The sequence below is a fragment of the Amphiura filiformis genome, unplaced genomic scaffold, assembly GCF_039555335.1.
Source record: "Amphiura filiformis unplaced genomic scaffold, Afil_fr2py scaffold_72, whole genome shotgun sequence".
Taxonomy (NCBI): Eukaryota; Metazoa; Echinodermata; class Ophiuroidea; order Amphilepidida; family Amphiuridae; genus Amphiura; species Amphiura filiformis.
The window spans coordinates 395983-423514 of record NW_027305536.1 but is presented as its reverse complement, the minus strand read 5'-3'; the positions used below and the strand labels follow the sequence as shown (position 1 = coordinate 423514).

Genomic DNA, 27532 nt, shown 5'->3' with positions numbered 1-27532 from the left:
TGAAGCAGAGTCCGTGTCTTGCTTGAAACATTTTTATTCCCATGTTCAGAAAATTCTTCAGCAAGTTTTGCGAACATTTTATAGAATTTGGCAAATTTACGGATATTTGAACTTTTGAATTGCTTGCGATAATAATTATTTTTTGTGAAATTATCATTATTTGAAAGATTTTGCAAAATCCAAGACAAGAGCATACAATGAAGAAGATTGGCCTGATGTCCGCACCCTCACACCTTATCCCAAAAGTAAAACACTAGCGGAGAAGAGTGCTTGGGAGTTCATGAAATCATTGCCTGGTAAGTACTTTGATATATAGATCTCCTATGCAACTGGCGACCAACCTTAGACTCTCAACGGACTCAACTGTATACGGCTATAGCCAGGCATGCATGTATATCACCATTAAATTAAGCAATGCAGAAACACGGCATTTCATATTTGTAAATGAATGATCTTTATGACACTGATAGCTTAAAAAACAAACATAAAAAACAAACAAAAAAACAATTCAAATCGGAAATGGGATAAAAATATGTGATGGTCACAAATAACAAAAACGACAAATTGAGCTTTTGAAGGCAGACGGATCCAGGAATGTTTACTATTTCTTTAAGATCCATCAGGGCAGGAGCGCCGCATGTAGCAGTAGCGTAGCCGGGGGGGATGAGAGAGTAAAATGGTCCATTAATAATAATTTTTAAAAAAAGCCTTAGGAAAACACTACAGAAACGTTCAAATAACGCAAAAGTACCTTTTTTATATATAAAATGCTAGAGTGAACAATAGCCCATGTGGGGTGACACAAGTCAAGGACTTATAATTATAGGCACCTAGGCAATATAGGCCTATATAAAAGACAACCACATGGGCCAATCAGTGGTTCACAGCAGCTTAGGAACAACAAGAGTGAAGGGGTACAGTAATTTAAGCATCAGACACAAAAATGAGATGCTTATGCACTCTGCTCTTGAAGGATGGTGCGTCATTATCAGTTACGTCTCCGACTACTCCATCTGGTAGGCTATTCCAAACGTAAACTGCAGTGTGGATGAAGGTCCTGCTAGTAGATACGGTTCTAGGAGCTGGTACTGTGAGAGCATGGCAAGGCATGGACAAGCTGGAGCGGGAGCTCTTCAGACTACAAATGGCTTTGGTAGCAGTGCCTTCAGATCTGGTGGGCACAAGCTGGTGTGCATTTTGTAGAGGTCTATTGCTGCAGCAACCTGACGTCTTTGATGGAGATATGTAATCTTCAGCTCTGTAATCGCTTTCTCTTTGCTCACACCTATGATTCGTGGATAGACTCTAATAATCCAACGCTCGTATGATGGGGGGGGGGCTATTTTGAGAATTTTACCAGAGACTTGTCTTTTTTTTTGGGGGGCATGTAAATATGGAGGGTTCAAAAAGATCCGCAAAATACCTCGAAAATGTTTGATTTTTAGGAATTTGAAATTTGCACCCCAAACTCCGGGTTTCCAAAATAATATAATAAGGTAATACCTTCCGTTCCAAAGATAATCGCTCAAGCCATCCATCTCTTTGTTTGAAGGATTCTTTGGACACTTGCTTTTAAAAGCAGGATTAATTTAAGTATCGCATGAAACTAAATTTTTCTACAGATAACAAGAAGTTTGAATTAGCCGTTATCAATCCAGGCTTAGTCATTGGTCCAGTGCTGTCGGGATCCTATTGCACCAGTATGGTTATGGTCAGGAAAATACTGACCAGAGATCCACCTGCTAATATAAGAATTAACATTGGAGTCGTAGATGTGAGAGATGTTGCCAGAGCCCATATCAATGCAATGACGGAGTCTGGCGCTGTAGGTAAGAAACCCAAAAACGTACGCAGGCATATACATGCTAGCAGACGCACTGTGATGTTAAAAGCCATATTCAGAGCTGTTTCTATAAATGAGTTGACTTCTGACGTCATTGCCTGGCAGTATATGCGTGCGCATAATCACAGTTTACATGTTTGTTTGTTTTTTGCCTGGCAGTATGCGTTCGCATATTATTTTGTTCAGGGCCCGTGATTTAAAAATTTCCGCCACATCACAATAAGGATTGTAAACAGTGCAGTGGATGGCTTTGTGCAGTTCGCTCAAGCATATCGACATACCAGTCCTTTGCCTTTGTTGATAAACATTAGATCAATTCATCTATACATACCATAGATGAAGTGTGTTACACACGCAAGGTTAGTTGATTTTTTTTTGTGTTTAAAAAAAAATCTGCTAAAAGTCTTAGAAAAACCTTTAGAACAAGGAAATAACCTTGCTTTTCATTAACCAACTGATATTATATTTTCTGGTAAGCTTAATACTAATTAAGCTTAATAGATCGTTGTCATTTGATTGGGGATTGTGTGTCACATGACATTGAATATTTGTCCCATTTCATTGACAAACTAATAGTTCACGGCACTCATCGTGCAATTTGGCCTATGGTCTTCAATTTGCTCTTGACCGGGAGAATACGATCGGCGAGGGTTTCGAGCCTTGGGCTTTCCTTAGGTGGGAATTATCGTCTTCTTCCAAAATGTTCCTATAAAGGTCGGAAATCCTTCAATTGTGTACAGTTTATTTAAAGAATGAAATTGTAGAATTTCTTCTCACCCCATACACTACTTTATAGTGCACAGTATAACGTATTCACAGAAAGTGAACTTTTTGAGTTACTTGCGTTTCAGTTAAAATTTCTCTGTAGTATTCAGATCTCTGATACAGTTTTGTTTACAAGTGGGACAAAGCTAAAGGAAAACCAGCAAAGAAAAAAGTCTGTCTTTTGGTCACAATTTCTCAATGTTCTCCGTTGCGGACATACGTTTTTTCGTTGTGGACGCAACGATGAAATGACATCATTTCTTCTAAATACTGAATAGGGAAGCAAAATCAGAGAAAGTTAGTTATCAATTGTGGGTATAATAATTATAGTCCTAACCATCACCTATTTTTCAACCGACTTGTTACTGGTTTCAAAACAGTTGCGTTTAAAACATTTGTAAAGCTGGTGTTTAGTTCATTATCAAAACTATGTGTTATAGAATCAGGAATATCAATGATTATCTAAGATATAACATGTACAATCAGGATTAAACGAGTCAGTTCTATTTTGATGGTTAACACTATATTGCACCAACATTTCAGTGCACTTTCTCAGATCATCTAGAAACACTCTATCACTGAAACATGTTTTTTACATCCCAAACTTTTATATTTGCCATTTTCTTATAAGAAATATCCAATTTATTTAGCGTTTCCAAGGTCTAGAAAAAAGGTCCAAAAAGAAAAAGCAATATTAGTACATATCTATTGTGCAACAAAGTGCTTACCCTCAAATTACAAGTGACTGGATCCAAATTAATAATTATACAATTAATTCCATCAACTCACATTATCTGTTGCAAAACCCATGTCCTTTATGCTTATATACTAAATTCATCTGATTTCACTATGTGGTCAAAAAATGGTTTCTCTTAAAACCAGTAACATGTTTTTTTGGAGGGTTAGGACTACAAAATTGTACCCCCCTTCAATCAAAATATGCCAACAGAAAACTGTAAACAAGAACGTTAAAGATGACAATTTTGGGAGTGAACGTGCGCAATAGAGGTCAATTTTCACATTTGTGCATGGTAACAAATAAACTTGCTCTTATTTTCTTGAAATTGGCAGCAAATTGTTCATCATTCGTGGGGATTCAGAAAAAGAATAGTATGGACTATCTGCAAAGTCAAATTACTGAGTTATGAGATAAAAAGGAGTATCAAATTTTGACCATTTGGTTGACATACGGAACTGCCCACAATAGTGCCCATAGTTTCTTATCTGAGGGCTACTTTTATATCCCTAGGTCGTCGACACATCTTAGTAAATAGATCTCTTTGGATGTCTGACATGGCTGAGATACTGAAAGCTGAATTCCAACAACATGGATACAACGTCTCAACCATGAATCTTCCTGGATTTCTCGTCAAGGTTGTGGCAGTCTTCGACAAAGAAGCTAGAGAAGTAGGACCAGTAATGAATAAAACATTTGAATTTGATAATACTAGGGTAAGGGATTTTAACTCTCTTCTCGCGGGTGTCGACTGCAGACGACATGTTTCAAACAAATTTTAACAATTCAAAAATTTCAGAAATGTAAATTTGCATGACCATATTTGGATTCACCATGAAAAATGCATTAAAATGAGTACAAACAAGCCTAGTATTGGTTCATTAGTTATATTTCAAAATATTTCAAAACTTTGAACTTTTTCCGTTGAAGCGAAGGACTAGCACGCAGAGCATTAATATTTATACAAGGGAGATTGAGAGTCTTGAGGGGGTCTCTTTTTTAGGTGAACCATAGAGGGATGTTAAGTTGTAAATGGAGAGAAAACGGGGGTCATTTGAAAAAGTTTGGCTCTCAAAACGATTCTCTTATAACATTCTATAAATGCATCTACCTCGGTACACAGCTTTTTCCGAGCACAGCGAGTCTAGCCTCTACACAGGCTGTTTTTATACTACACAGTTGAGTGTTAGACCTATGTTTTCTGATAGAAATTGTTTAGAGGGTGTAACTCATGTGTAACTTTGTACAAGTCTGTGGGGCTTGATTGTCACAGCATACAAAAAGCGCTTTCTTGGCCTTTCCACAATTCTGACAAAAGTAGTAGTTGGTAGTTATAGAACTAACTTTAGAATTGGGATTTAATTGTTATTAAAAAAACAATAAAAAAATATTGTGTTGTATTTTTCTGGAATCTTTCATACAGATGCGACAAGTATTGAAGATCAAACCAATTCCTGTCGAAGATAGTTTCATTGATATGGGGTACAGCATCATCGAGGGTGGCTATGTCAAGAAACACAGGAGGTACAAGGGACGACCGGCAAAGTCTTCTGGGACACAAGAACAAGCCGTGCCATAGACCGTAGAGACATCGGAGAAGGTGGACACACTATAAAATATTACCGTTATTATACGGCACTTTACCGTAAACTTGCCGGTTATTTACCATCAAATTGAATTACCATTTCACTGAAAATAGGCATGTTAGTACCGTTAGACTGTATGAAAAACTATATATTTGTGTGTAAAATATTGCATCTTCCAATTAGAATGTTGGCAACCCAGTTGCCAGGTATTTTACCGTAAACATACATACATTTCTTTCATATTTTATACAGGATAATGGGCGTTCTACCATACTTTTATGGATACTGTAGGTTAAATACCACTAATTATGTATTACACGGGTTTCAATGGGAAAATTGCTAATTTCGGGTGGAATTTCCTCATATTCAGAAATCTCACAGTTAAATGCCACTAATAAAAGGTGAAACAGTGGCGTAGTTGGGATTTTTTCCAGGGGGGGGGGGGGCAAGCCTGTATGGGGCGGGGCCCAAATCCACCAAACAAAAATTTTGCCGCCCCTTCCTCAAAAAGGTTGACCCAGTGTTTTTTTGGTGGATTGAAAAAGTGAAAAGCAAAAAAAAAAAAAAAAAAAAAAAAGGGAATACAAGGGATAGCGGCTTCATTTTGATATAGGCCTAATATAGTTCCATTTTTTAACAAAATTTTAAATTGCTCAAATTCTATCCGCACCTTATATCGTTGGCCTATGGATTCTCTCTTTCTTTCTTTTCCCCTATTTTCCATCTCTCTCATTCCTTTATTATTTTGCCCTGCACTAGGGGAGGGGAGGGGGGGGGGCGGTGGCCCAAATAGCCATAGCCAGGGGGCAATTGCCCCCCTGCCTCCCCCCGGCAGCTACGCCACTGAGGTGAAACTATATGATTTAGATGCCAAATGATCAACAATTCAACATAGGTTGACCAGAGACTTTTCTTGTTTTAACGCACTGAACCGTAAACACCTTAAAATGACAGTGCGCCCTCGAAGCTAAAAGTTACAATATGGTAGGGCGAATATTTACTAAAAAACCGAAGCCGTGCGTATGAATTTTGGTACTATTACAACAAAAATTGAGAAAATGTACCATTTTGAAGCATCAAACCCTAAAAAGTACTTTTTTGGCTATATAACTTGATCAATTTCAGCGATTTTAATGCAGTCTTTTTCTTTACTCGTCGTATTTCAATGTATCGCCGAGGCCTATTAGTGTTATTTAACCTATACCGTAGTACTAATTATAAGGTGAAATAATTGTACACTCGTCATGTTTCGGTAAAATGCTGGCAATACTATAATAGTTGCCATGTATACAGTATTCTACCGCTGAGTCTTCATAATGTAATATGTAATGTATGATGATTATGATCTATCAAATTATGTTCAGAGCTGAATACATCCGCTAGATCATAAAACGCGACATGTATTGCCGTTTTCTTATTTATTGACCGAGTTCATTCATGACAAATGAGTGTTCTAAGTAACCATTTTTCTGGTAAGTTTATCATATCCCTGCTTTTCTAAAGCACGACCACTGCAGGGCGCCGGGCTAGCGCGCAATTCGATATACTTGCAGCAGAGGTGGGTGGACATGACATACAGAGATCAGAATGAAAATAAACCGAGAAGCCAAAAACGTCATATACCGCTCTCCACCAAATTTTCTCCTAAATATAAAAGGAAATGACTATTTCAACATAACTAAGTATAAAGTCAGCTCTTGGAATTACAATTGAAAAATGAAAATCATTGATTTACTGTACTAATACTGTAACTTTAATGAAACTAATGGTGGAGCCCACACAGACACACACACACCCACACAGTTAAATTTCTGATGGCCGGTCCTACCCCGGATATGGTGCTGGGGTAAAATTTATCACTAAAATGAGCGCAAAGGATGGATCTAAGATTAGCTTAAGTCGTTTTGGGCAGGGCAACACGAACATTTAATGACGGATAACAAATCTTATGTGGTAGGGGTTGGTACCTCCCACTGCAGTCTCGTATTTCTAGGGTTAAGGGATCTAGAATGAGCGTTTTGAGCGTTTTGACAGTATTTTTTGTGGGACATGAGAGCACATCAGACATGTCGAATTGCATTCTGAATACGAAGAATGTTTTTCTGATATCAAATAATTTTCATTTTTGAAATTCACGATATAATACAAATTTTATGACAAATTATTAAAATTTGATATTTTTCACATTTTGATATATAACAGTCCTCGAAGTAAATTTTATAAATCTAATGATATATTCTTAAAGTGTATGTAGCTGGGAGAAAAAGCCGACGATCAATTGAAAATTTTGACCTTCCATATTGAAGATATGGATTTTTTCCCAAAAAGACCAAATTTTTTGGTGTTTTGGGAAAAAAAATCCATATCTTCAATACGAAAGGTCAAAATTTTCAATTGATCGTCGCTTTTCATCCCATCTACATACACTTTAAGTATAAATCATCAGATTTATAAAATTTACTTCGAGTACTGTTAAGGGCTGGGGTATGAACGTTTGGACAGTATTTATTGTGGGACATTAGAGCACATCAGACATATCGAATTGCATTCTGAATACGAAGAATGTCATTCTGATATCAAATAATTTGGATTTTTTGAAATTCGCAATTTAATACACATTTTATGGCAAATCATTAAAAATTGATATTTTTGATATTTAACAGTACTTGAAGTAAACTTTATAAATCTGATGATTTATACTTAAAGTGTATGTAGGTGGGATAAAAAGCTGACGATCAATTGAAAATTTTGACTATTCGTATTGAAGATGTGGATTTTTTTTCCCAAAACACCAAAAAAAATAAGGTCTTTTGGGGAAAAAAAATCCATATCTTCAATATGAAAGGTCAAAATTTTCTGATTGACTCAGATTTAATTATCTACTAATTGATCAAATCCCAGATGACTGAAAGTATACACATTGTTATTATGTACTAAAGTTATTTTTTTATTACTTCCGTGGTCCGAGCTGTGCGCCAAGCGTCCACGAGCGTACACACAGAAAAGATAAGCAATCACGCCGATTGGCTGATCAACGCACTTGACAACAAGTCGGTTGACCCATTGGTTGTCTGTTCGGCGCGTATTAGGCGACCTTGTCACTTTTACGCGATCGCAATTCACCAGCGCGTACATGGACCACGGAAGTAATAAAAATTTAACTTTAGTCCCCATTTTCAAAGGAAATTGCAGAATGCAAATAGCGTATTCAACCCATCCTTAGACATTTTTCAAACAAATCCAGGCTACCGGGCGATCATGCATATCGCGCTAAAATAGACGTGACAAATGGTTGACCGGTTGCCTGGATTTATTGGACGCACAACAATTCGGTACACTATTTTGGCCCATGATCAGGTAATTGTTGGTAGAACGGGCTCCTTGCCTCTCTTCTCTTTCATTTTTTGTCAGCGGAACTCTGCTCCCCCTCCCCTTTCCCCCGGTTGGCTACGCTAGTGACACATCATCAAACACAGGTTATACCAGAGCTCCTTATGGGTCGCCGGAGTAAAAAACGGTCCTGTAGCATCACCAGGACATTCGTCTCGGTTTATCATGCAATGTAAATAACCTGCAATGGAAGCAAATGAAATAATTATTGTTAGTGAGAGTTGGTAATTTTGACAGTAGACACTACGAGCTATGATGACCTGATCCCCAATGGCATAGCTCAATGACCTCCATTCAAAAACCATAGCTCACAATTTGACCTCAAGTTTTGAAGTATGAGTTTTTATACCCATCACATTATATGCATGTAGAAGCCTACTGGGGTTTTTTGGTCAGATGACTTGACCTTGAGGTAATTTAGTAGACTATTAATGATGGTTGAATTTGTACGACACGATAAAGCAAGGCAATGGATTGGAAGAGTGGATGACGGCTATATATGTGCATGTAGACATTAAAGGAGTATTTTGTGATCCTAGCATCCTCTTTTTATGACATTTTTCAGTAGATATCCACACATTTTCAAAATTTCAGTTGATTCCGATTTTGCGTGTGGGAGTTATGCACGATTATGTGTAGTACACTGCTCCATAGGCAATGTGTTGTAATTTCGTTCTGGTATACCAGAACGAAATTCAAATTTCACGATATCTTTGCTAAACGAATTAATCTGCAATAATTGTTTTTGTACATAAACATTATGTAGCCAGAGGTTTCAGTGATACAAAAATCTCAACTTTTATTTAGAAAAATGGGGGGGATGATGCTGTGGATCACGAAATGCCCTTTTAAAAGAGGAACTTGTTTTTGCGTATTTAAACTACTTTATTTCCAACAAATTGAATGAAAAGTGCATTTTAAAATTGACAAAATGTAGTTTTTTCCCTCGACACGCAGGTTATGATGAACGCATCGCAGTGTGTTAATCTGCTGGGCTGTAAAAAAATAGGCCAGCTAGCCAAAGGCAGCAGGAAATCCCATGAGGGAAGAAATATCAAAAATGTTCATACTCGAACTGAATATATGTGTTCTTTTCCATTATTTTTGTTATTTTGTAACATCATTCGTGACTTTCAATTTGACCTAGGGGCACATGAATTGAATCTACTTACCCACTTCAGCCTCGCAGACGCCAGAGTCAATGTAGTTGTCCCGTACAACGTCTAGGGGCGTGTCAGTCTGAAAAAAGAAAAGAAATTAACATGTATTTCTTAAAGGGGAAGATTTGTTTACCCGTTGTGGAAAACAAAGCAATTAAATGTAATACTAAAATGTAATACTACTTCTCTCTTAGCCATCCCAAGCCCCCAAGCCTACCAAGTTTACAATGCTCGCAAATAGTACTTGCCGTCGTTATTTAATCAAAAGGTAACAGAATTTCATAGATTTTACAAAACATGGAATTTTGTAATTACGCCATCAAAATCTGAAAATGGAGGATTGCAATTTCAATGATGCAAAGAGTGTACCAGAATGATTTAGTACCGTGTATTCTCTCGATTTGAAATAAAAATAAAAATATAAAATCGACGCAATGTTTTGAATTTTAATAACCGTTATGGTGCACATGTCACCTACTTTTTCTGTTAATTTCATTAAGGGGGGGGGGTGTGAATCTTGCCAATATGTTGATAGGGGGTAGTCCATACAATTAGCCCCCTAGTTGTCGACGCTTTTATACATGTGGGTTTCTGACCAAATTAACCTCATATTTGGCCATTTTAGCCGGCCTAAAAAATGGCAGTTTTTGCGCTTCTCCCACGAATTGGTTTGAATTTTGCAGCATATTTCACCATTGTAGCTTTAATAGCATCATTGTTGACAAGCTTCGGGCGCGTTTGTACCATAAACCTATAGAGTGTATGCAATAAACCCAAGCGGAACGAGAGTTGCTAAGTAACCGCTACCCGAACCATAAACACATGCATGATCAGACAACAAGTGTTCAATTTCCCCATAGCTTCCCACGTTGTACACATGTCAGTCGAATTTGGCGGTGTTGGTTTGTTTGTCCTCCAAGTTATAGTATTGTTCACTTTGTGTTGAACATTGTACGTGTGCCTCACTGTAATAACTCAAAGATAACTGTGATCATCATTTCAAGAGGTCACTCTCCCGATTAAGCTAAACAACCTATGTGGAGGAATTTTATGCATGAGCAATCACATCAATGACGTAGTAATGAATACCCTCTATTCTGTCGCCAAAAGTTGCTGGATTCACACACAATATTTTCAAACCCACTTCATGTCAAACAAGAAGAGTCTTTCAACAAGACACAATTCACGGATCAGGTGTATAGTAATTTGTTCTAACTTACCATTTTCATATCTAACCTACTCTGAACTGATCTTACAATAAATTACCCTAGTTATTTCAGACATAATGATACCTATATCCTGACTCTGGCTTATATAACTCTCCAGCAAGAAACTCATTGAAATTCAAACTTTCAAATCAATATCACTATCATAGGCCTATTGAAATTCAATTACACCATGCAGATATTTAGCCTTGGTCCAATAATCATTAGGGTTCCAATAAGATAAGCAAACATTACTGGGTAGATAACAGTAACTTAGAGACATTGCGATTCCCAAACGTAGACATCGGACGTACATTGATCTATTCAAAACCACTTTCCTGTATCGAAGCGAGGTCACGTATTTAGCTATTTTTGAATATATTCCACGTGCGAAATCGACGTAGATACATCGTTGATAATGTACAAAATTTGTCCATTTCACAATATGTTAAAGACATCAAAGATAATGAACATACGAAGGAAAGTCTAATTATTATTATGATCTTTTTTGTTTGTAACAAATCATTATAGTAAAGGTACAGCGATGTGTTAAAAATGGACTAAATTTAAACGCAATATTCATACGCAGAGATTGCCCATTGAAATGTGTGTGTTACTTTGCGTACAAAAAATGACATTGCGATTTCCCATTTTGGATTCCCAACGTAGAATAAAACGCAGATGCTACGTTGAATATGCTGATTTTACCTCATGTCGAAGTCCATGCAACGCGCCCAATTTTAGAACGAAGAAGTCTCATTTTGAAAGTAAAGTCATTATACAGTAAGCCAAACAATTAAGGTACCAGTTATGGTCACCCCTGTATATCCTAAATAAAGACAAATATGTCAAACTTAAAACAATCAGCTAATACCTGAACTCTGTAGCTCCGATTTAAGACCTTATTTGTTGGAATTGGTTGAGAATTAAAGAAACGGTGATCTAAAACCTACTGAAGAGACAAAATCAAAAGTTGCACTTTTGTGTTCTGATCAATGAAACCACGACGCTAGTTAATGTGCTAATCAATGGAAGCACGGCGCTAGTTCTCTTGTCTGAGAACGCTTTATGTACAAATCAATAGGGCATGCAATGCAGCAAACTGCAACTTTTAACTTTGAATATTCCTTGGGTTGTTAGATCACCGTGTCTTCATTTCTTGCATGATTTCAACGAATGAGGTCTTAAACTCGAGCTAAACGATGTAGCTAGTGGCTGCTGGTTCCAATAATTATGATATAGCTGTCCATGTTTATGATATACAGGGGGTGAACATAACTGGTACCTTAATTTTTTTTGGCTTACTGTATATGGATGTAGTGATCTTTAATCTACCAAAATATATATTTTGGGGCAACTATAATATTTGGGGAGCACAAAAAACAATTAAGTTTAATCAGCATGTAGATCAAAATTTTAGTCAAAATCAAAGCGGCTTGTTTGAATCAGGCATAGACTCAGCTTACTGTTATCGGGACTGCTTTTTTTTCAATCACTATGCCCTCTATCGACCTAGGTTAGAAGCTGTTGGATTAGATCAAATATTATAGTCTTTATTTCAGCTCATTTGTTCTCCTTCGTGACGAATGAGCATAATCCAGTTTGGAACCGAGACTAGCAATATTTAACACCGTATTAACGTACGTAAAAACGTACGCGAAAACGTACGTTCCACGTGCTGTGTTTAGAAAATCGCAATGTCTCTATTTTCGTCAGTTGGAGGTAATTGAGTAAATTGCCTGTATCAAAATAGCAGTATATTTTTCATATATGTATCAATATGCTCAGCCTTATCACAAAATAAGCAATAGCATTTACATTACCCACCAATCAGTAAAGCTCCCAGATAACATGGCGATATTGGTCCAATGGTGGTCCAATGTATGTTCATAATGACCCAACATTGGTTGCTGATATCACACCAATATCATTTGCTCATGCGCCCAAGATTGGTCCAAAATTGAGCTTGGGCCAATGTTGGCCCCAGCTTGGCCCAAACCTTGTCCTAGACATTGAACCAACATTGGGCCTGCACCTATTTCTTAATATGTAATTTTAGTATTGGGACAATATTGATGCAATGGATTACTGTAATTATTGGACGTTATTGGCCCGGGAAAAGACGATATGTATCATCTCTTGCCCGCTTCGCGGTAAGAGAGGAACATTACGACTCATCACCGTAGTGTTGAATAGCCATCAAGAGTATTTGATAGCATGGTGACACGTACTTTAGAAAGTATCTTTAAAAAGTATGGTCTTAGAATTGGAAGTGCCGAAAATTCTTGTGTATTTTCTTAAAAATAAATAATACGTGGTGTTAAATAGCGTTTGCCCTGCGTTTTATCATCCATGGTTTTGTTTCCTATTATTTCATCTTCGTATAATATTTAGGATTTAAATAAGGTCTTCCAAACACTAGTACTCATCACAATAATTTTTTGTTACCCTGTTGTTACCCAATTTGATGCCAATGTAAAATTTGCCAATTGAAAGCCAAGATTTGCCCAATATGGGTCAGCAAAATAATGCCAAGACTGGTCTTATTGATCATTACGAATGTGGCCCAATATTGGGCCAATAGCATCACGATTGTTGGCTTCATGTTGGCAGCTGTTCACAACCAATATATTGTGCCTATATTTGACCAATTTAGGCTGCCACAGTGATGCCAATATGAAGATTACCAATGGATAACCAAGATTGGCCCAATATGGCCAGCAAAATAATGCCGATGCCAAGATTGGCGTTCGAAAACCAACATTGGGCCAATATATGCATGTTATCTGGGCTATTATAATCATGTGATGGCTCAATCCAATAGTAAACATGCTTAGAAAAAAACCCGCAAACAAAGATCTGGCTGCCATTGTCTCAACACAAGATAAAATATGCTAAGAAGTCCTTGTCATGTGGGCAGGATTAGATAAAGGGATACAAACCTGGTAGGAATTATTTCCTAGCTTCTTAACCACAGGGTTGCTGGGCTACAATAGTTATTCAAGACACAGTATATGCAAGGGATAAACTGTGTATACGGGATATGGGTTCAAGTGGGGGGAATGAACAAATTACGCCACTGGTTTCCGAGCCGAGTCAGAAGTGGACCAGAAGTGGACTCAAGTCCGAGTCCAAACTCGAACGATACAACACTGTTGATACCATCAGTACCATATATTTCGCGGCATAAAACTTTCGCTTTTTGGATAAAATTATTGTAAAACGGTAGCATGAAGAATGCAGTCAGTCCCACCAAAGTTATTCACATTGGCATGTTATTTAGAATCAAATTATCTGCAAGTTCATCCCTAATGGCCTTTTTGAAATAAAGTTCTTCTTCACGTTTCATATTTCAAAATTATTAGGTTTGTCCGATTACTGGTAAAGTTACACATTCTTTCAGCCTAGATCTAGTCTAAATGGCAGCGAAATGTGTTGCAGGAAGAAAAAAAACAAGAAAGTTTTAAACTGTGTATTATATCATGAAAAGAAATTCTTTCCCCATCCCATGATACAAACTCCTATTACCCTATGCCTCTACATGCCTACGGACTTTGCCGGTAAGCATGGAAAGCTCTGCTGGAGATAACCAGTTTACCAGGTCTTTTAAACCAAGTCATGCGCAGCAATTAACGTATAAGTTACTCACTTCGTAATATGCAAATGCATCTTCAGATGTCTCTCCAAAATCATCAGTTGGATTAACACTAACACAATCCTCCATCATTTGAACCATACAGTAGGTTCCATAACAATTTCTTGATGTGAACTCCGATATATCCCTTGAAAGAAAAAAGGGTTAGAGAATTAGCCCAATCGCCATTCTAACTTCCGGTTTTTGAGAGCAGTTTTGGGACACTTTGACCTCCGACATATCGGGAAGATTGGCGTAATTATTATTAATTTACTTATTATTGTCATAATGTTATCATTAAAGATACTTAAATAATTAATTTATAGAATAATAATATTTTTCATATTTGTTTTAATTATTGTAAAACATTTTAGATTGTATTTTGTACTAGGGGGTGGAATTATTTTACAAAATAACAGGTATTATTTTTCTGCAGTGCTTAAAATATGTACAGACCCTAGATAATAAATTATCAAAAAGAAAAAAATCAAATCAATAAAGCTAACCCCCCTGTACATACCCCCTGAAGATTTGGAATTAAGGTTGCCGAATTCGGAAGACTTGCACTGTACAAAAGTATAGGGAATTTGTGACCTTCGGGATAACATTGTTCAAATACAACTTATTTCCACAAATGTGGTAATTTAAGAGTCTATAATTGTTTGGCATACATAAAAACATATATTGTATGATATTTTGCATTTAATATTCAGTCAACAGAGGGGGGGGGGGCACATGCCCCATCATGTATTCATTCACACATCTCAGTTCATTGAGCTAAGTATTCACTAAAATCAAAGTTTCTCTGTTTTATATTGTAACTAACCTACTTGGTAAGTAGATCATCAACATCAGCATTAAAATCACCAATGCTTGCTTCAGCCTTTGATGTAACATATATTGTTCAGATAAACCTTCAAGTTGTTGGCATAGGTGATTAAGGGCAGGGTCTTGTAATCCTTTTTCAGTCTACAAAAACTCTACATATGTCACTACTTTTTGGTATTGACAGAGCAGTTTCCGGGCGTAGGCCTACCGTAATTCAAGATAAAGTCTTGACACCTTTTCCTCTTCTTCTATTTCACTATCTAGGTTCTGGTCTACCACATCTGCATGTGAAAGGCCCACCTAGATCTTTCAGTTTCTGAAGATCCTTATTTATGACTGGAATCTGAAACAGGAAGCGCTTACCAAGGAAGGTCTAACTGTAAACTGTCAAAGAAATCGCCAATGTTACGGTGGATAGAAAAGAAATAAGGATCTTCAGAAACTGAAAGATCTAGGTGGGCCTTTCACAATGATGAAGATGAGGTAGACTCCCGGGGGGCACTTCAATATGAAATGTATCATAGATAGTGAAGTCTCCTTCACCGTATCTCTGATGGCTGGCACTTTCGTTCGCACCAAGTGGCATTCGGTGAGAGCAAAATATCAACAATATGGTCATGTCGTTGGGTGAGAGTGTGTTTTTTTGGATTCGGTTAGAGCAAAATTTACAAAATATGGGGTCATTGAGTGAGAGACGGACCATTTCGATCTAAATTAGGGAGGCGTTGGGTGAGAATATGACCTTTTTTTAATGGGGTCGTTAGGTGAGAGCCAAAAGAAGCCTCGAAAATTGATTTTTTAAAGTTCTAAATGGCTTCAAATGGCTTGTTATTTCCAAAGAAGTAACAAAATCAGTGACAGATGATGTGTTGCTGTTCAAATTTAAGGGTCTTTTGGTGACAGATAGAAAGGAAATACGGGGTCTTTGGGTGACAGAGCATTTGCCCATAAAAAAAATATGGGGTCTTTGGGTAACAGTGGTGTTGAAAAAGGGAGTCTTAACAGCCCTACATACGCATCACCTCCAAAGTTGGAGTGCCACCCCCCCCCCCCCGGTAGACCAGCATCTAGCTCTCTCTCAATACCAAAAGGTAGTGACATTTTAGACTGAAAAAGGATTACAAGAACCTGCCATTAATCACCTATGCCAACAACTTGAAGGTTTATCTGAACAATGTTACATCAAAGGCTGAAGCAAGCATTTGTGATTTTAATAATAATATAAAACAGAGAAACGTTGACTTTAGTGAGGACTTTTAATAGCTCAATGAACTGAGATATCTGTGTCGGAATGTATACATACTGGGGTATGTGCCCCCCCCTTGACTGACTATATATATGCAAGATATCATACAATATGTTTGCCAAACAATTATAGACTCTTAAATTACCTCATTTGTGGTAATTAATTGTATTTGAACAATGTTATCCCGAAGGTCACAAATTCCCTATACCTTTGTACAGTGCAAGTCTTCCGAATTCGGCAACCTTAATTTCAAATGTTCAGGGGGTTAGAATTATTTGATTTCAAAATCAAGTTGATTTTTATGTTAAGATAGGTCAGCTACATATTTTAAGAGGTGCAGAAAAAAAAGTTGGTGCTAATTCCACCCCCTATTTGTACGTACAAAAACCCAATATTTCTGAATTTTCCCAATAGGTCAAAGGACAAAGTGTCCCAAAACTGCAAAAACTGTCCCATAATGCATTGCAAACTTCCAATGCCGAATTGGCTTATTAAAAAACACAATTTAAATTTGTTTAATGTACATTATACAGTGAATACCCGGCCGTGCACAGTATCCTGAAGAAAGTGAGAGATTTGTGAAAGCAGCACCATTTTGGAAATTGTCATCTGTGCAAGGATTTTGTAAGCAAATGATATAGCCTCGCTTATATTTAATGCAGGTCAACAATGGTCTTCGGTGGACAAGTTTGAATCGGGATATACGAGGGTCATTCAAAAATGTCTACCTCCACCCTCATACCGTAAAACCCCGTCTACAAGCATATATAGTGTTTAAACCCCGTCTAACAAGCATAAATAGTGTTACAAATTAATTCAAAGCAAGCGTAAATATACCAATACATTAGATTGGTGTTAAAATAATACTTGTTTGTATATACTAGGATCCGTAATTTATATGCTCAAACTCCATAATGGCGCCTGGATTAATGTAGCTTTCATCAGAAGCACTCTATATGCTTGTAGACGGGGTTTTACGGTATATCATTTGTTTTGTTGTAATCTTTCTGTTTATTGTAAGCAAAATAAAAATGAAACCATGCATGATTCAGGACCGCGGAAATGGAGAAAATCTGTACACATCTACAAAGAACGCATAAGTATTCAATATTGCAGTTACCATAAAATACGATTTGGTCACTTCAGGCGGCTTAAATTGAAGCCGACACAAGGAAACATATTGATAATTATGCAAAATAACAAAATCTCCACTACCCCAACAAAAAACATTGCTTTTTATTGTATAGCATGTTTAGCATGTTTAGCAAAGAAAAGATTTGAGCATGTGATTTTAAATCGTAACGGTACGTTCAAGATAGACCAGTCCCTCGCCTTTGTTGATAAACACTTAAACAGTGGTTAAGTGGTCTATAGGACATTGAGTGCAACAAAAAGACTGTCGGAAATGAAATTAACCATTCTAAAATTAACACTGTAATTACTGTTCTGCGTGCCAGCCATAGGCTTCAACATAGAAAGTCCAAAGTTTTGAGATATTTTCACAAATATGACGCGCTATCTCAAGAACCACTGAACCAAAACTCCTACTTGTTTTTACTCATTTTAATGCTTTTTTCATGCCGATTCCAAATATGGTCATGAAAATGTACACTTTGACATTTGTCGTCTGCAGTTGACATCCACGTGGAGAGTTAATTGAGTGTGTATTCTTGTTTATATGCAAGAGAATTGTCCAATCATACCATACTTTTCATTAAAGGTCATTATATTGCTCGTACAACATCATAATCATTGGCAAGCTAATATTATGAGGACAATGAAAATTACTTTTTTTGAGAAAATAAAGCGTTTAAAATTGCTATTCTTTTATTTTTGGTCTATGTTAAAATCCATTGTTTAACTTGTAGTTGAATATATGTGTTGAAAGAATATGGTAATATCTTGTCAGGATAATTGAATTTCCAGTCAGGGTATTGAAAACAATTGACTAATCGAATTTTCTTGTGTTGGCAATGTCAAATAGGGTAATGAGCATGCGCAGATCGTAAAAACGTGTCATTTCAGCTAATGATTGGAAACGCTGTGGTATTTCACATGTTCAGGTGATGTGCTTAGCCTAAGTCGCTTGGCCTATCTCGAACAAAATCGCCATGCGTAGCTGTTGAGGAACTAGTGGATTCGCCCTACTATCACGAAAATATAGGGATGAAAACGCTGTGCGCGGAAGCATGCAGAGATTCAACAAAAGACCGTCAAAGTATACCAAAATGTTCTATGATTGATAACAATATTGCGCTTTTTGTGCGTTTTGATTATATGCTTATTGAAATAAAACAGGCCAACCCTCGTATTATCAGGACCCTGACAGTGAGTCCAGAAGTATGATACTGCGTGGAAGCTGCCATTGACCCTGACATCGTGTATCAGGAACTACCGGCCGCACTTGAATGCGCCCTATACGCGTTATTGATCGCGTAGGACGCTTGTGCTGGCGACACTTTCGTTAGCACCCCGGCGACCCCCCGCGTTGCCGTTAGCACCCTATGGCAGCTCACATACGAGTGATTCGCGGGATTTTATTTTCAGGCTCTGTAGCGTGCAAATTTGGCTGGTCCGTTATTTTACTATTAACTTACCGATTTACGTCAATCTTAAAATTGCTTCGCAAATATTCGACATATTCATCACTCCATCCTTTTGACGCAGCATAATTAGTGCCTGCTCGTTTCCTTTGTGCTGCGTTGGCCTCTATATCTTCCAGAAGTCGCTCAACTTCCTCGACTTTAAACAGACGCACCAGATCTCGTACAATCTCGTCCTGAATAGGATTTGCCTGCACTACATAGGCTATGGCGATCAGCAGAATCCATACCGGGGTTGTTTTCATCTTCTTGATATCTGTAAGGTTTTGTGATAATTTTATATCAATACATGGCACGGTTGTTTGATCAATTATTACATTTTCTAACAAAACATAAAATCTAGACCTGGATAATACCAACAGCTATCATACTAATGTATACGTATATTTTTTTAGCTATTTTAACACAGCCTTTCGTTTCAAACAAACATGTTACAAGTATCGAATATTCTCTTAAAATTGTCTGGTGTAAAATGGATTGTTTGTAGCATATTTCTATAGACCAAAAAAAAAGTACTGATGCTTTTTCGGAATTCTTTTATTCTTTCCGGAAGACCGCATCCTACTAGGAGTATGTTTTATGGTGAAAACACCTTTAGGGATGAAATAAAAACTCGACCGGTGGTTGACCGCCGCGCCAGTTCCGCCCGGTTCCGTACGGTTGCTATTGTTCTAAACAATGGCAACCGGGCGGAACCGGACGGAACCGCCGGTCAACCGCCGGTCGAGTTTTGATTGCATCCCTTATCGACTTTTGGTCGTAAATGTTGATGTAGTTGCCAAACGTTATCTTAAATTCAATATGTATTTTTTTAGTAACAGACGGCCTATGATGGTGAAAGGAAATGTGATGAAAATCAATATCTTTCTTTAAAAAAATATAATATCACAATAGCAATGGATGTTTAAAATTATACAGTAAGCAAAAGAATTAAGGTACCAGTTGTGTTTATCCCTGTATATCCTAAATAAAGACAAATATGTCCGAATTAAAATAAGCAGCCAATACCTGTACTCTTCAGCTGATTTAAGACCTTAATTAAAGAAACGGTGATCTAAAACCGAATGAAGAAAGGAAATCAAAAGTTGCACTTTTGTGCTCTAATCAATGAAAGCACTGCTCTAGTTTTAAGTGCTAATTAATGAAAACAAGACGCTAGCAATGTTACCATATTTCGGTCCAAAACATGGGGTTTGGGGGAACATACCTTAGGCTATTTTAGGGGCCTGGACCCGTACCCATCTGTTCTAATGGTAAATCCGGCCCTAAGTTTGAAATAATTCAATGGTAAATGACTAAATCGGCCAATTTTGTGTCGATAATGATATAATATTGGATGGCTGAGCATGATACCATAACATATCGAATGAGTCATAAAAATATCGGACGAGCCAACGGCGAGTTCGATATTTGTATGACGAATCCGATATGTTATGGTATCATGCGAAATAAGCCATCCAATATTATCATTAATTAAAGAAATGGAGCTCAGACAAACTGGCATTATAATAAAGGAGAGAAAAAAATCAGAACCGTTCGGATTCGAACCAGCGTGCACTAACGATTACATGTCGTTGGCTCACCACCACACGCCATAACAGCTCATGGCGGATCAGCCGGTGAATTGAACATGTAATGATTTTATTCTCTCGTAAATGTCGCATTGGCCGTGCGACATTTAGGGACCGCTCATTATTTACAGGGGAGGGGGCCGGGAAAAATGTAGGGGGGCTATGTGATTTTCACTTTAACAAACAGGGGGGGTTATGTGATTTTAATTTTCCTGATAGGGGGGGTCAGGTGAAATTTAATATTAAATTATTCACTATGATTATGATTCACTACAATATTTACCTCATATTTGGCCATTTTAGCCACAAAAATGTCAATTTTGCGCGCTTCGCGCGAATTTATTCCTGCACCATATTTTGAGTTTAGCTTCAATATGGCAATATTTTTTTGCGCTTCGCACGCATTTGTGTCATAAACTTATTCTCTCACCAAAAGGTGCTGGATTCACATAATACTTCAAGAAATTTTTCCAACCATCTCATGTCAAAAAGAAATCTACGCCACTGTTCATCAGCACATTAGCCACATGGCAGAGTGGCAAGTCAGTCCCCTCCCCTGCTCAGACGACAGATGTATTGTGACAAAACTTGTGATTTCCATCTTCCTTTTGGTCTATTTTAGACCCGAAATTAACCCCATTTTTTAGTATCAAAATGCCAAATTGCCGCGCGCTTCGCGCACATTTATCTCAGAAAAACCATTCTGTGAGTAGATCTGCGAGACGTGCTAATTGTACATTCTGGTGGTTTTTTTTCATCGTGAATTTGAACACGAATCTCAAAAATGAGAGTTATAATTTCATCCATTCTATAATGTAAATCATATGAGTGCTAGGGCAGCTCCTCTGAAGCTTGGAAAAAGCATAAAACTTGTATACTACGGGATCAAAATACTGGGACTAAATTAACCAAAAGTTGTGAAAGCCCTATATACATCATCCTTTGGAATGATTTTAGGGCACATATTGTCCTCAATTTTGTTCATTTTAATTTTTTTTTTCGCGCGCTTCGAGCGCATTTGTCCAGGTATAAATGTTCTTTTTAGTAGCAGATCAGTGGGACGATTTGGAAATTTTGCCCCTGGCTCGGTGAATCCGATACATCTCTCTTTGAATTTTAGCAATGATTGAAATAGCATATTGGACATGGGCATTTATCTTTCACTTCCGTAGTCCACTCTTGGGCAGAACATAAAAACATAACAAATCAAGAGTAAATATATGTCTGAATTAATATCCAAAAAGTTCCCACGTTTTACTTTACTCATTTAGGAGTTATTTGGGGTTAAACATGAGTTTTTCGTGATTTTTTTCCATTTTTGCCCAAAAATGTCAAATATTAAAATAGCTGTAACTTTGAAAATAAATTGAGTAGAAATTTCATTTCTATTGTAGATGTTACATGTCATATGGATTTCCAACACTGGTGAATAAAAATGTCACAGCACAACTCTACAATATAAAAAAAATGGCAAAAACCATATTTTTGTGCTATTTTGGCCATTTTTGACCTAAAATGTAATTTTTGCAGGGGAAAAAAAATATATATATATTTTCTGGATTTAAACAATATGTCATTATATCAACCTAGTTATTCTGAACAAAAAAGTTAATGATGGTGAATGTCTGTGACCTATAGTTTTTGATCTATGGCGCTTTCAAATTCACATATGGACTAAAATAGCATGTTTTTGTCAATTTTTCCAATATTAGGCTGAAAATGGTACTTTTTTGAAATTTTAACAACATTTTCAGTGTTTGGAAAGTGGGAACTTCACATATATTATGGATATATTATAGTACTTTCATTTTAAGCTAGTTGTAGATCCACTGGTAGCTCGGTTTCCATGGCAGAAGCAATTATATCGTCAATTTTACTACCGTACTTTCAATGCAGCAAAATCATTTTAGTCATCATTTTACTGCATTGAAAGTAGATAAAATTGCTGCTACCACGGTAGCGGGCATACTAGTGGATCTTGAAATAGCTTAACATTAAAGTACAATTACATGTTCATATTATTAAGTGAAGTTCCACTTTCCAAAAACTAAGGACCATTTTTGGGGTAATATTGGAAAAATTGAACAAAAACATGCTATTTTAGTCCATATGTGAATTTGAAAGGGCCATAGATCAAAAACTATAGGTCACAGACATTCACCATCATAACTTTTTTGTTCAGAATAACTAGGTTGACATAATGACATATTTTTGAAATCAATAATATATATTTATTTTTTCCCCATGCAAAAATTACATTTTTAGCTCAAAAATTGCCAAAATAGCACAAAAATATGGATTTTGCCATTTTTTTTATATTTTAGAGTTGTGCTGTGACAAAAAAGAAAAAGAAAAAAAAGGGAATTGCACTTGGTAATTCAACACCCAAGGTCAAGAAAACTGACTTGCAAATAGAAAGCGACAAAAAGTGGTTGAGTGTGTTAATTTATTTTCAACTTTCAGCTCTGAGACAGAACTTCAGTCATTTCATACAGATGGTTTTCAAGCAGATTCTCATGCTCTGAAAGATCATTAGACATAACATAACTGCCAAAACTGGATGCTGGTATGATTTTTTAAGTTAAGGGAAGGGGTATGAACGTTTGGACAGTATTTATTGTGGGACATTAGAGCACATCAGACATATCGAATTGCATTCTGAATACGAAGAATGTCCTTCTGATATCAAATAATTTTGATTTTTTGAATTTCGTAATACACATTTTATGGCAAATCATTAAAAATTGATATTTTTGATATTTAGCAGTACAGTACTTGAAGTAAACTTTATAAATCTGATGATTTAAACTTAAAGTGTATGCAGGTGGGATGAAAAGCCGATGATCAATTGAAAATTTTGACCTTTCGTATTGAAGATATGTGTTTTTTTTCCCAAAACTCCAAAAAAAAATAGGTCTTTTTTGGGAAAAAAATCCATATCTTCAATATAAAAGGTCAACATTTTCAATTGATCGTCGGCTTTTCCTCCCAGCTACATACACTTTAAGAATATATCATTAGATTTATAAAATTTATTTCGAGGACTGTTATATATCAAAAATTTGAAAAATATCAAATTTTAATAATTTGTCATAAAATGTGTATTATATCGTGAATTTCAAAAAATGAAAATTATTTGATATCAGAAAGACATGCTTCGTATTCAAAATGCAAATTGATACGTCTGAAGTGCTCTCATGTCCCACAAAAAATACTGTCGAAACGCCATAAACGCTCATTCTAGATCCCTTAATAATGCGTATTTATTAATGGCCATCCTGCTGTTTGGATGTCACATTTGATGTAGTTTCAGTTATCATAGTTATGGTTATAATATGCTAGCAAAATCATAACCCTTGCAATGATATCGAGAAAATCTCGTATGAGGGATACACATCCCAATTCCAATGTAAATGTTTCACTTTTTACTGTTTTCGGTGTATCAAAATCTTATTTTGCTTCTGAGGTCACCTACAAAAATCTAGAAAGGTATCATTTCTGGGTGACATTCCAATGTATAATCTTGCTGGTTTTGAAGCTACGATTTACAAAACCAAAACTTCAATAGGACCTAGTCCGAATAATCAGACCCAGAACAAAATATTAATTTCTGACATGCCCTTCGTTTGTCATAATTACAAACCTCGTCGTTTAACATGTTTAACATAATTGTGACTGGACGCGGCGAATCAGCCGTAAAGTCGGCCCAGGTCAATTTTGTTTTATTTCGTGTTTAGAAAATATATTAGTCCGAATAATTCAGACCCAGAACAAAATATTAATTTCTGACATGATCGTGAAAATATATACCATAAGCTTTAAAATGGTATATTATTTGACTTCAAACGATATCCAAAAGCGGGGTTATGATTTGTTGAACTCTGTTCCTTCGACAAAATTGTATTTTTTATCGGTTCTACATGTGTCTCTTTTTCTATATTTCTGGTAATAAATATCCAACAGTCATAATTGGCGGTCATTTCAAATCATCCCCAAGTCAACGAGGTTCAGAAATATCCTCTCATTGTTCATTGTTGATTATACATACCTAGACAAAATACATTGCTTTGTTATCTACCACTTGAACAGGATTTAGCCAAAGCAAACAAAGACAAAAACTATTCTATAGAAATAGGTAGAAGCTTATTATCTTCTTCAGCAGTAGTATTATTGATTGATTTAAACAGCGTTTGATAAGATACTTGTCGCAACGAATTGATAAACCTATGAATACGACCTCCACATACATTTTACACTTTAACTAAGAATACAATTTGCCGAGTTTACGGCTGATTCGCCGCGTCCACTCACATATTATGCAATGTATTTCAAAAAGATTAGTTGAAATACTTGGTACTTAAAACGAAAACAACGAAAGTAAAATATATTAACAGTTGAAAAACTTCTCTTACCTTGCTAATAGTTACTATTTGCAATTTTTGCAGAGAGAAACTTCAGACTTTCTGATCGGAGAAATAACTGATGGTAGACAAATATCTGCGCAGTCATACAAAGTAACTAACTTGCAAATTGATCTTTACTCGGTAGAGGATGGAAAGAATAATGCTGCAAGCAGGGCTAGTACGGCTTCATATAGCCAGCATGGAGTCATTGATCCATGATGGAGTCATGGAGTTAAAGTGTTATGTAATCTTAATCCATAGTGATAATGAAAAGCACATGAAAATGGTAGATGTATCATATAGAAGTCCCTAATATTTAAATGAGGTTATACAGACCGCCGTTTAATCCATGGAAGTAAGAGACATGGAAGCTGGTCGATCCAACACCTATTGAATTCTTTACGTAACATTCTATAGAGGGTACGTATCAAGCTTTTGTGATAACAATGTAGTCAGCGTGTCTTTGATGTGGATCAGACTTGCCGCCTTTATTGCCAGTTCGTTTATTTACAGGTTTATTATTTTGAGCAAATAACGTGTTTTTCTTGATAATGTTTCAAGTATGTTGTTTTTATTCGGAAAAAAGTGACAGGGATGTTAGATTTGTAATCCATAATTACAGAAATCCATTCAAAATGTCGATTTCTACCCTAAAATTACAGATTTTCTTAAACTTCAAAATATTGGAAATCATGCATTTACGTCTAAACCGCTAATTAGCGGTAATAATTGATATGCGCACTTGGCACATGCTTTACATTATAAAATGAATCCCACATCTATTTGTGTGCCCGGGGCTGCCTGAAATTGCTGTTGACCAGAATGTTCCAGAGTCGGGAATAACCCCGGTATTATCTTTACATTTTGCGTAAAATAAATTGTATTTCATTTCATTTTCTGTTTTAAAACTGCTATCTGAAAGTCTAGCATATATATACATTTAATCGGTAGGTTTTCACATAATTACATACTTTTAATAAAATTGTATAAATTAAACTGATAGCATTCTGACCATTACGTAGGGATTTTATAAAATCTGTTTGTGTTCATAAAACTAGTCATGCACTGCGGTAATATAACACAGCCCATTGTCAGGACTTAGTACACGACCTCGTACTGCTATTGATTTTTTAAGCGGGAACTTTGATTTTAGACATGGTACACGTTGACCATGCGATGACTCAATTGTTCCACTTTCAACTGTACTGCTTTTGTTCAGTATCGCGGCAAGTATGATACTCACTTTGATGTAGTATTTGACCAGCTTCCATGTGTATTACTTCCATGTTTAATCTTAGACATCCTTGAGAGGGCACTCTATTCAAGTGGTTTCTTTTATTAAACCTCATTTAAATACTTACATCTACCGTGAAAATGAGCCCGGAAAATGAGTTCCTTGCTCACGGTGATCATAGTAGCCACTCCCACTCTATTCATGGGACAAGGCACTGAATGGTCTATTGTTCTATTGTGTCCGATTTCAGCGCTGACATAGAGCGTGTTTATAGTGAGACAATCTTTGCGTCATTTAGCTTAACTACCGCGTAGTCTAGATTTGCAATGGTTATTAAAACATAAACAAATATAGACTGCGTGGCAGTCCAACTAAATACCGCATAATCTGGCTCACTATAAACACGCTCATATTGGAAAATGTTGCCAATCAATATTCATGAGAGTGTACATTCAACGTCCAATTTTCGAAATTGGGTGACTTGTGCTTGGCAGGTGTAAAATACATCTGACTGGGAGTTTTAAATACGTAACGCATAAAGGCATTGACATCATCGAATGGCTGCCTATAGTGCTGTTAGTGTTAGGTCTATGTGTGTGTGTGGGGAGGGGGGGGGGCTGTGTTTAGTTTCTATAATAATTATTATAAGGCCTACATTTATTTGTCATTCCTTTATTTTCCTTTCTCTGTACTTATTCTTTCCTTGCTAAAGTATCACTCCCTCTTCTTATCACCCTTCCCTTCTCCACCCCCTCTTACTTTTTGTCCCCTCTCATTCCTATCATTTTCCTTACCTTTCTATTTATTTACATCTATTTATTTATTTCTCTTCATTTCTTCCTCTTTCTCCAGTCCCCCTCTCATTCTTCATATCCCCTCCTCCACCTCTACCTCCCTCATCCCCTCCCAAGACCTCTCACAGAATAGCTGCCCCCCTTTAGTACGCCACTGTTTATGACATTCTCATTCTTAAAATAAAATAAAATAAAATGTCAATTTGTGAAACAAATTTTATATAAGCCTATACCGCGCGCGCGGTATACTTATTAGGGAGATTGCGATATCAAAACGTACGTATCGAACGTACGTGGAATCTATTCAAAATCACTCTCCTGTGACGGGATTTTGAATAGATTCCACGTACGTTCAATGCTACGTATGGAAATCGCAATCTCTCTATTATGTTACATGTATACGTAGCTATTACCATTATACAGTACTTTAGACATGCAGACATGGCAGCCTTGATGTGTAATCATTCAGCAAGCGCATTCAATTTATTTAAATGAAGCACCTAAATTCAGTAGGGTGACAACGAACTGTATATC

The 27532-nt window shown here is 36.6% G+C and overlaps 2 protein-coding genes across 2 annotated transcripts; one reads left to right on the top strand and one right to left on the bottom strand.

Annotated features, from left to right (window-relative positions):
* Positions 1-1410: 1410 nt before the first annotated feature.
* LOC140144686 (uncharacterized) lies at positions 1411-5500 on the top strand. The gene is made up of 3 exons (XM_072166491.1): positions 1411-1829; positions 3858-4060; positions 4768-5500. The coding sequence occupies exons 1-3, from the start codon at positions 1601-1603 to the stop codon at positions 4921-4923; spliced, it is 588 nt and encodes a 195-aa protein (XP_072022592.1). The 5' UTR covers positions 1411-1600; the 3' UTR covers positions 4924-5500.
* Positions 5501-7802: 2302 nt separating this feature from the next.
* Positions 7803-25202, bottom strand: LOC140144685 (uncharacterized). Its single transcript, XM_072166490.1, has 5 exons — positions 24980-25202; positions 18991-19252; positions 14335-14467; positions 9493-9559; positions 7803-8501 (listed from the first exon to the last, which is right to left on the bottom strand). Exons 2-5 carry the CDS (start codon positions 19239-19241, stop codon positions 8383-8385), a joined length of 570 nt encoding a protein of 189 aa, XP_072022591.1. The 5' UTR covers positions 19242-19252; positions 24980-25202; the 3' UTR covers positions 7803-8382.
* Between the last annotated feature and the right edge of the window lie 2330 nt (positions 25203-27532).

What these genes read in the sequence shown, in the direction of transcription:
- LOC140144686 (XM_072166491.1), top strand. Translation starts at nt 1,601, where the DNA reads ATGAAACTAAATTTTTCTACAGATAACAAGAAGTTTGAATTAGCCGTT. An exon ending in GACGGAGTCTGGCGCTGTAG is followed by an intron (nt 1,830 to 3,857) that starts GTAAGAAACCCA and finishes TTATATCCCTAG; the next exon opens with GTCGTCGACACATCTTAGTA. An exon ending in TTGAATTTGATAATACTAGG is followed by an intron (nt 4,061 to 4,767) that starts GTAAGGGATTTT and finishes TCTTTCATACAG; the next exon opens with ATGCGACAAGTATTGAAGAT.
- LOC140144685 (XM_072166490.1), bottom strand. Translation starts at nt 19,241, where the DNA reads ATGAAAACAACCCCGGTATGGATTCTGCTGATCGCCATAGCCTATGTA. An exon ending in TTTAAGATTGACGTAAATCG is followed by an intron (nt 14,468 to 18,990) that starts GTAAGTTAATAG and finishes TTTTCTTTCAAG; the next exon opens with GGATATATCGGAGTTCACAT. An exon ending in CGTCTGCGAGGCTGAAGTGG is followed by an intron (nt 8,502 to 9,492) that starts GTAAGTAGATTC and finishes CTTCCATTGCAG; the next exon opens with GTTATTTACATTGCATGATA.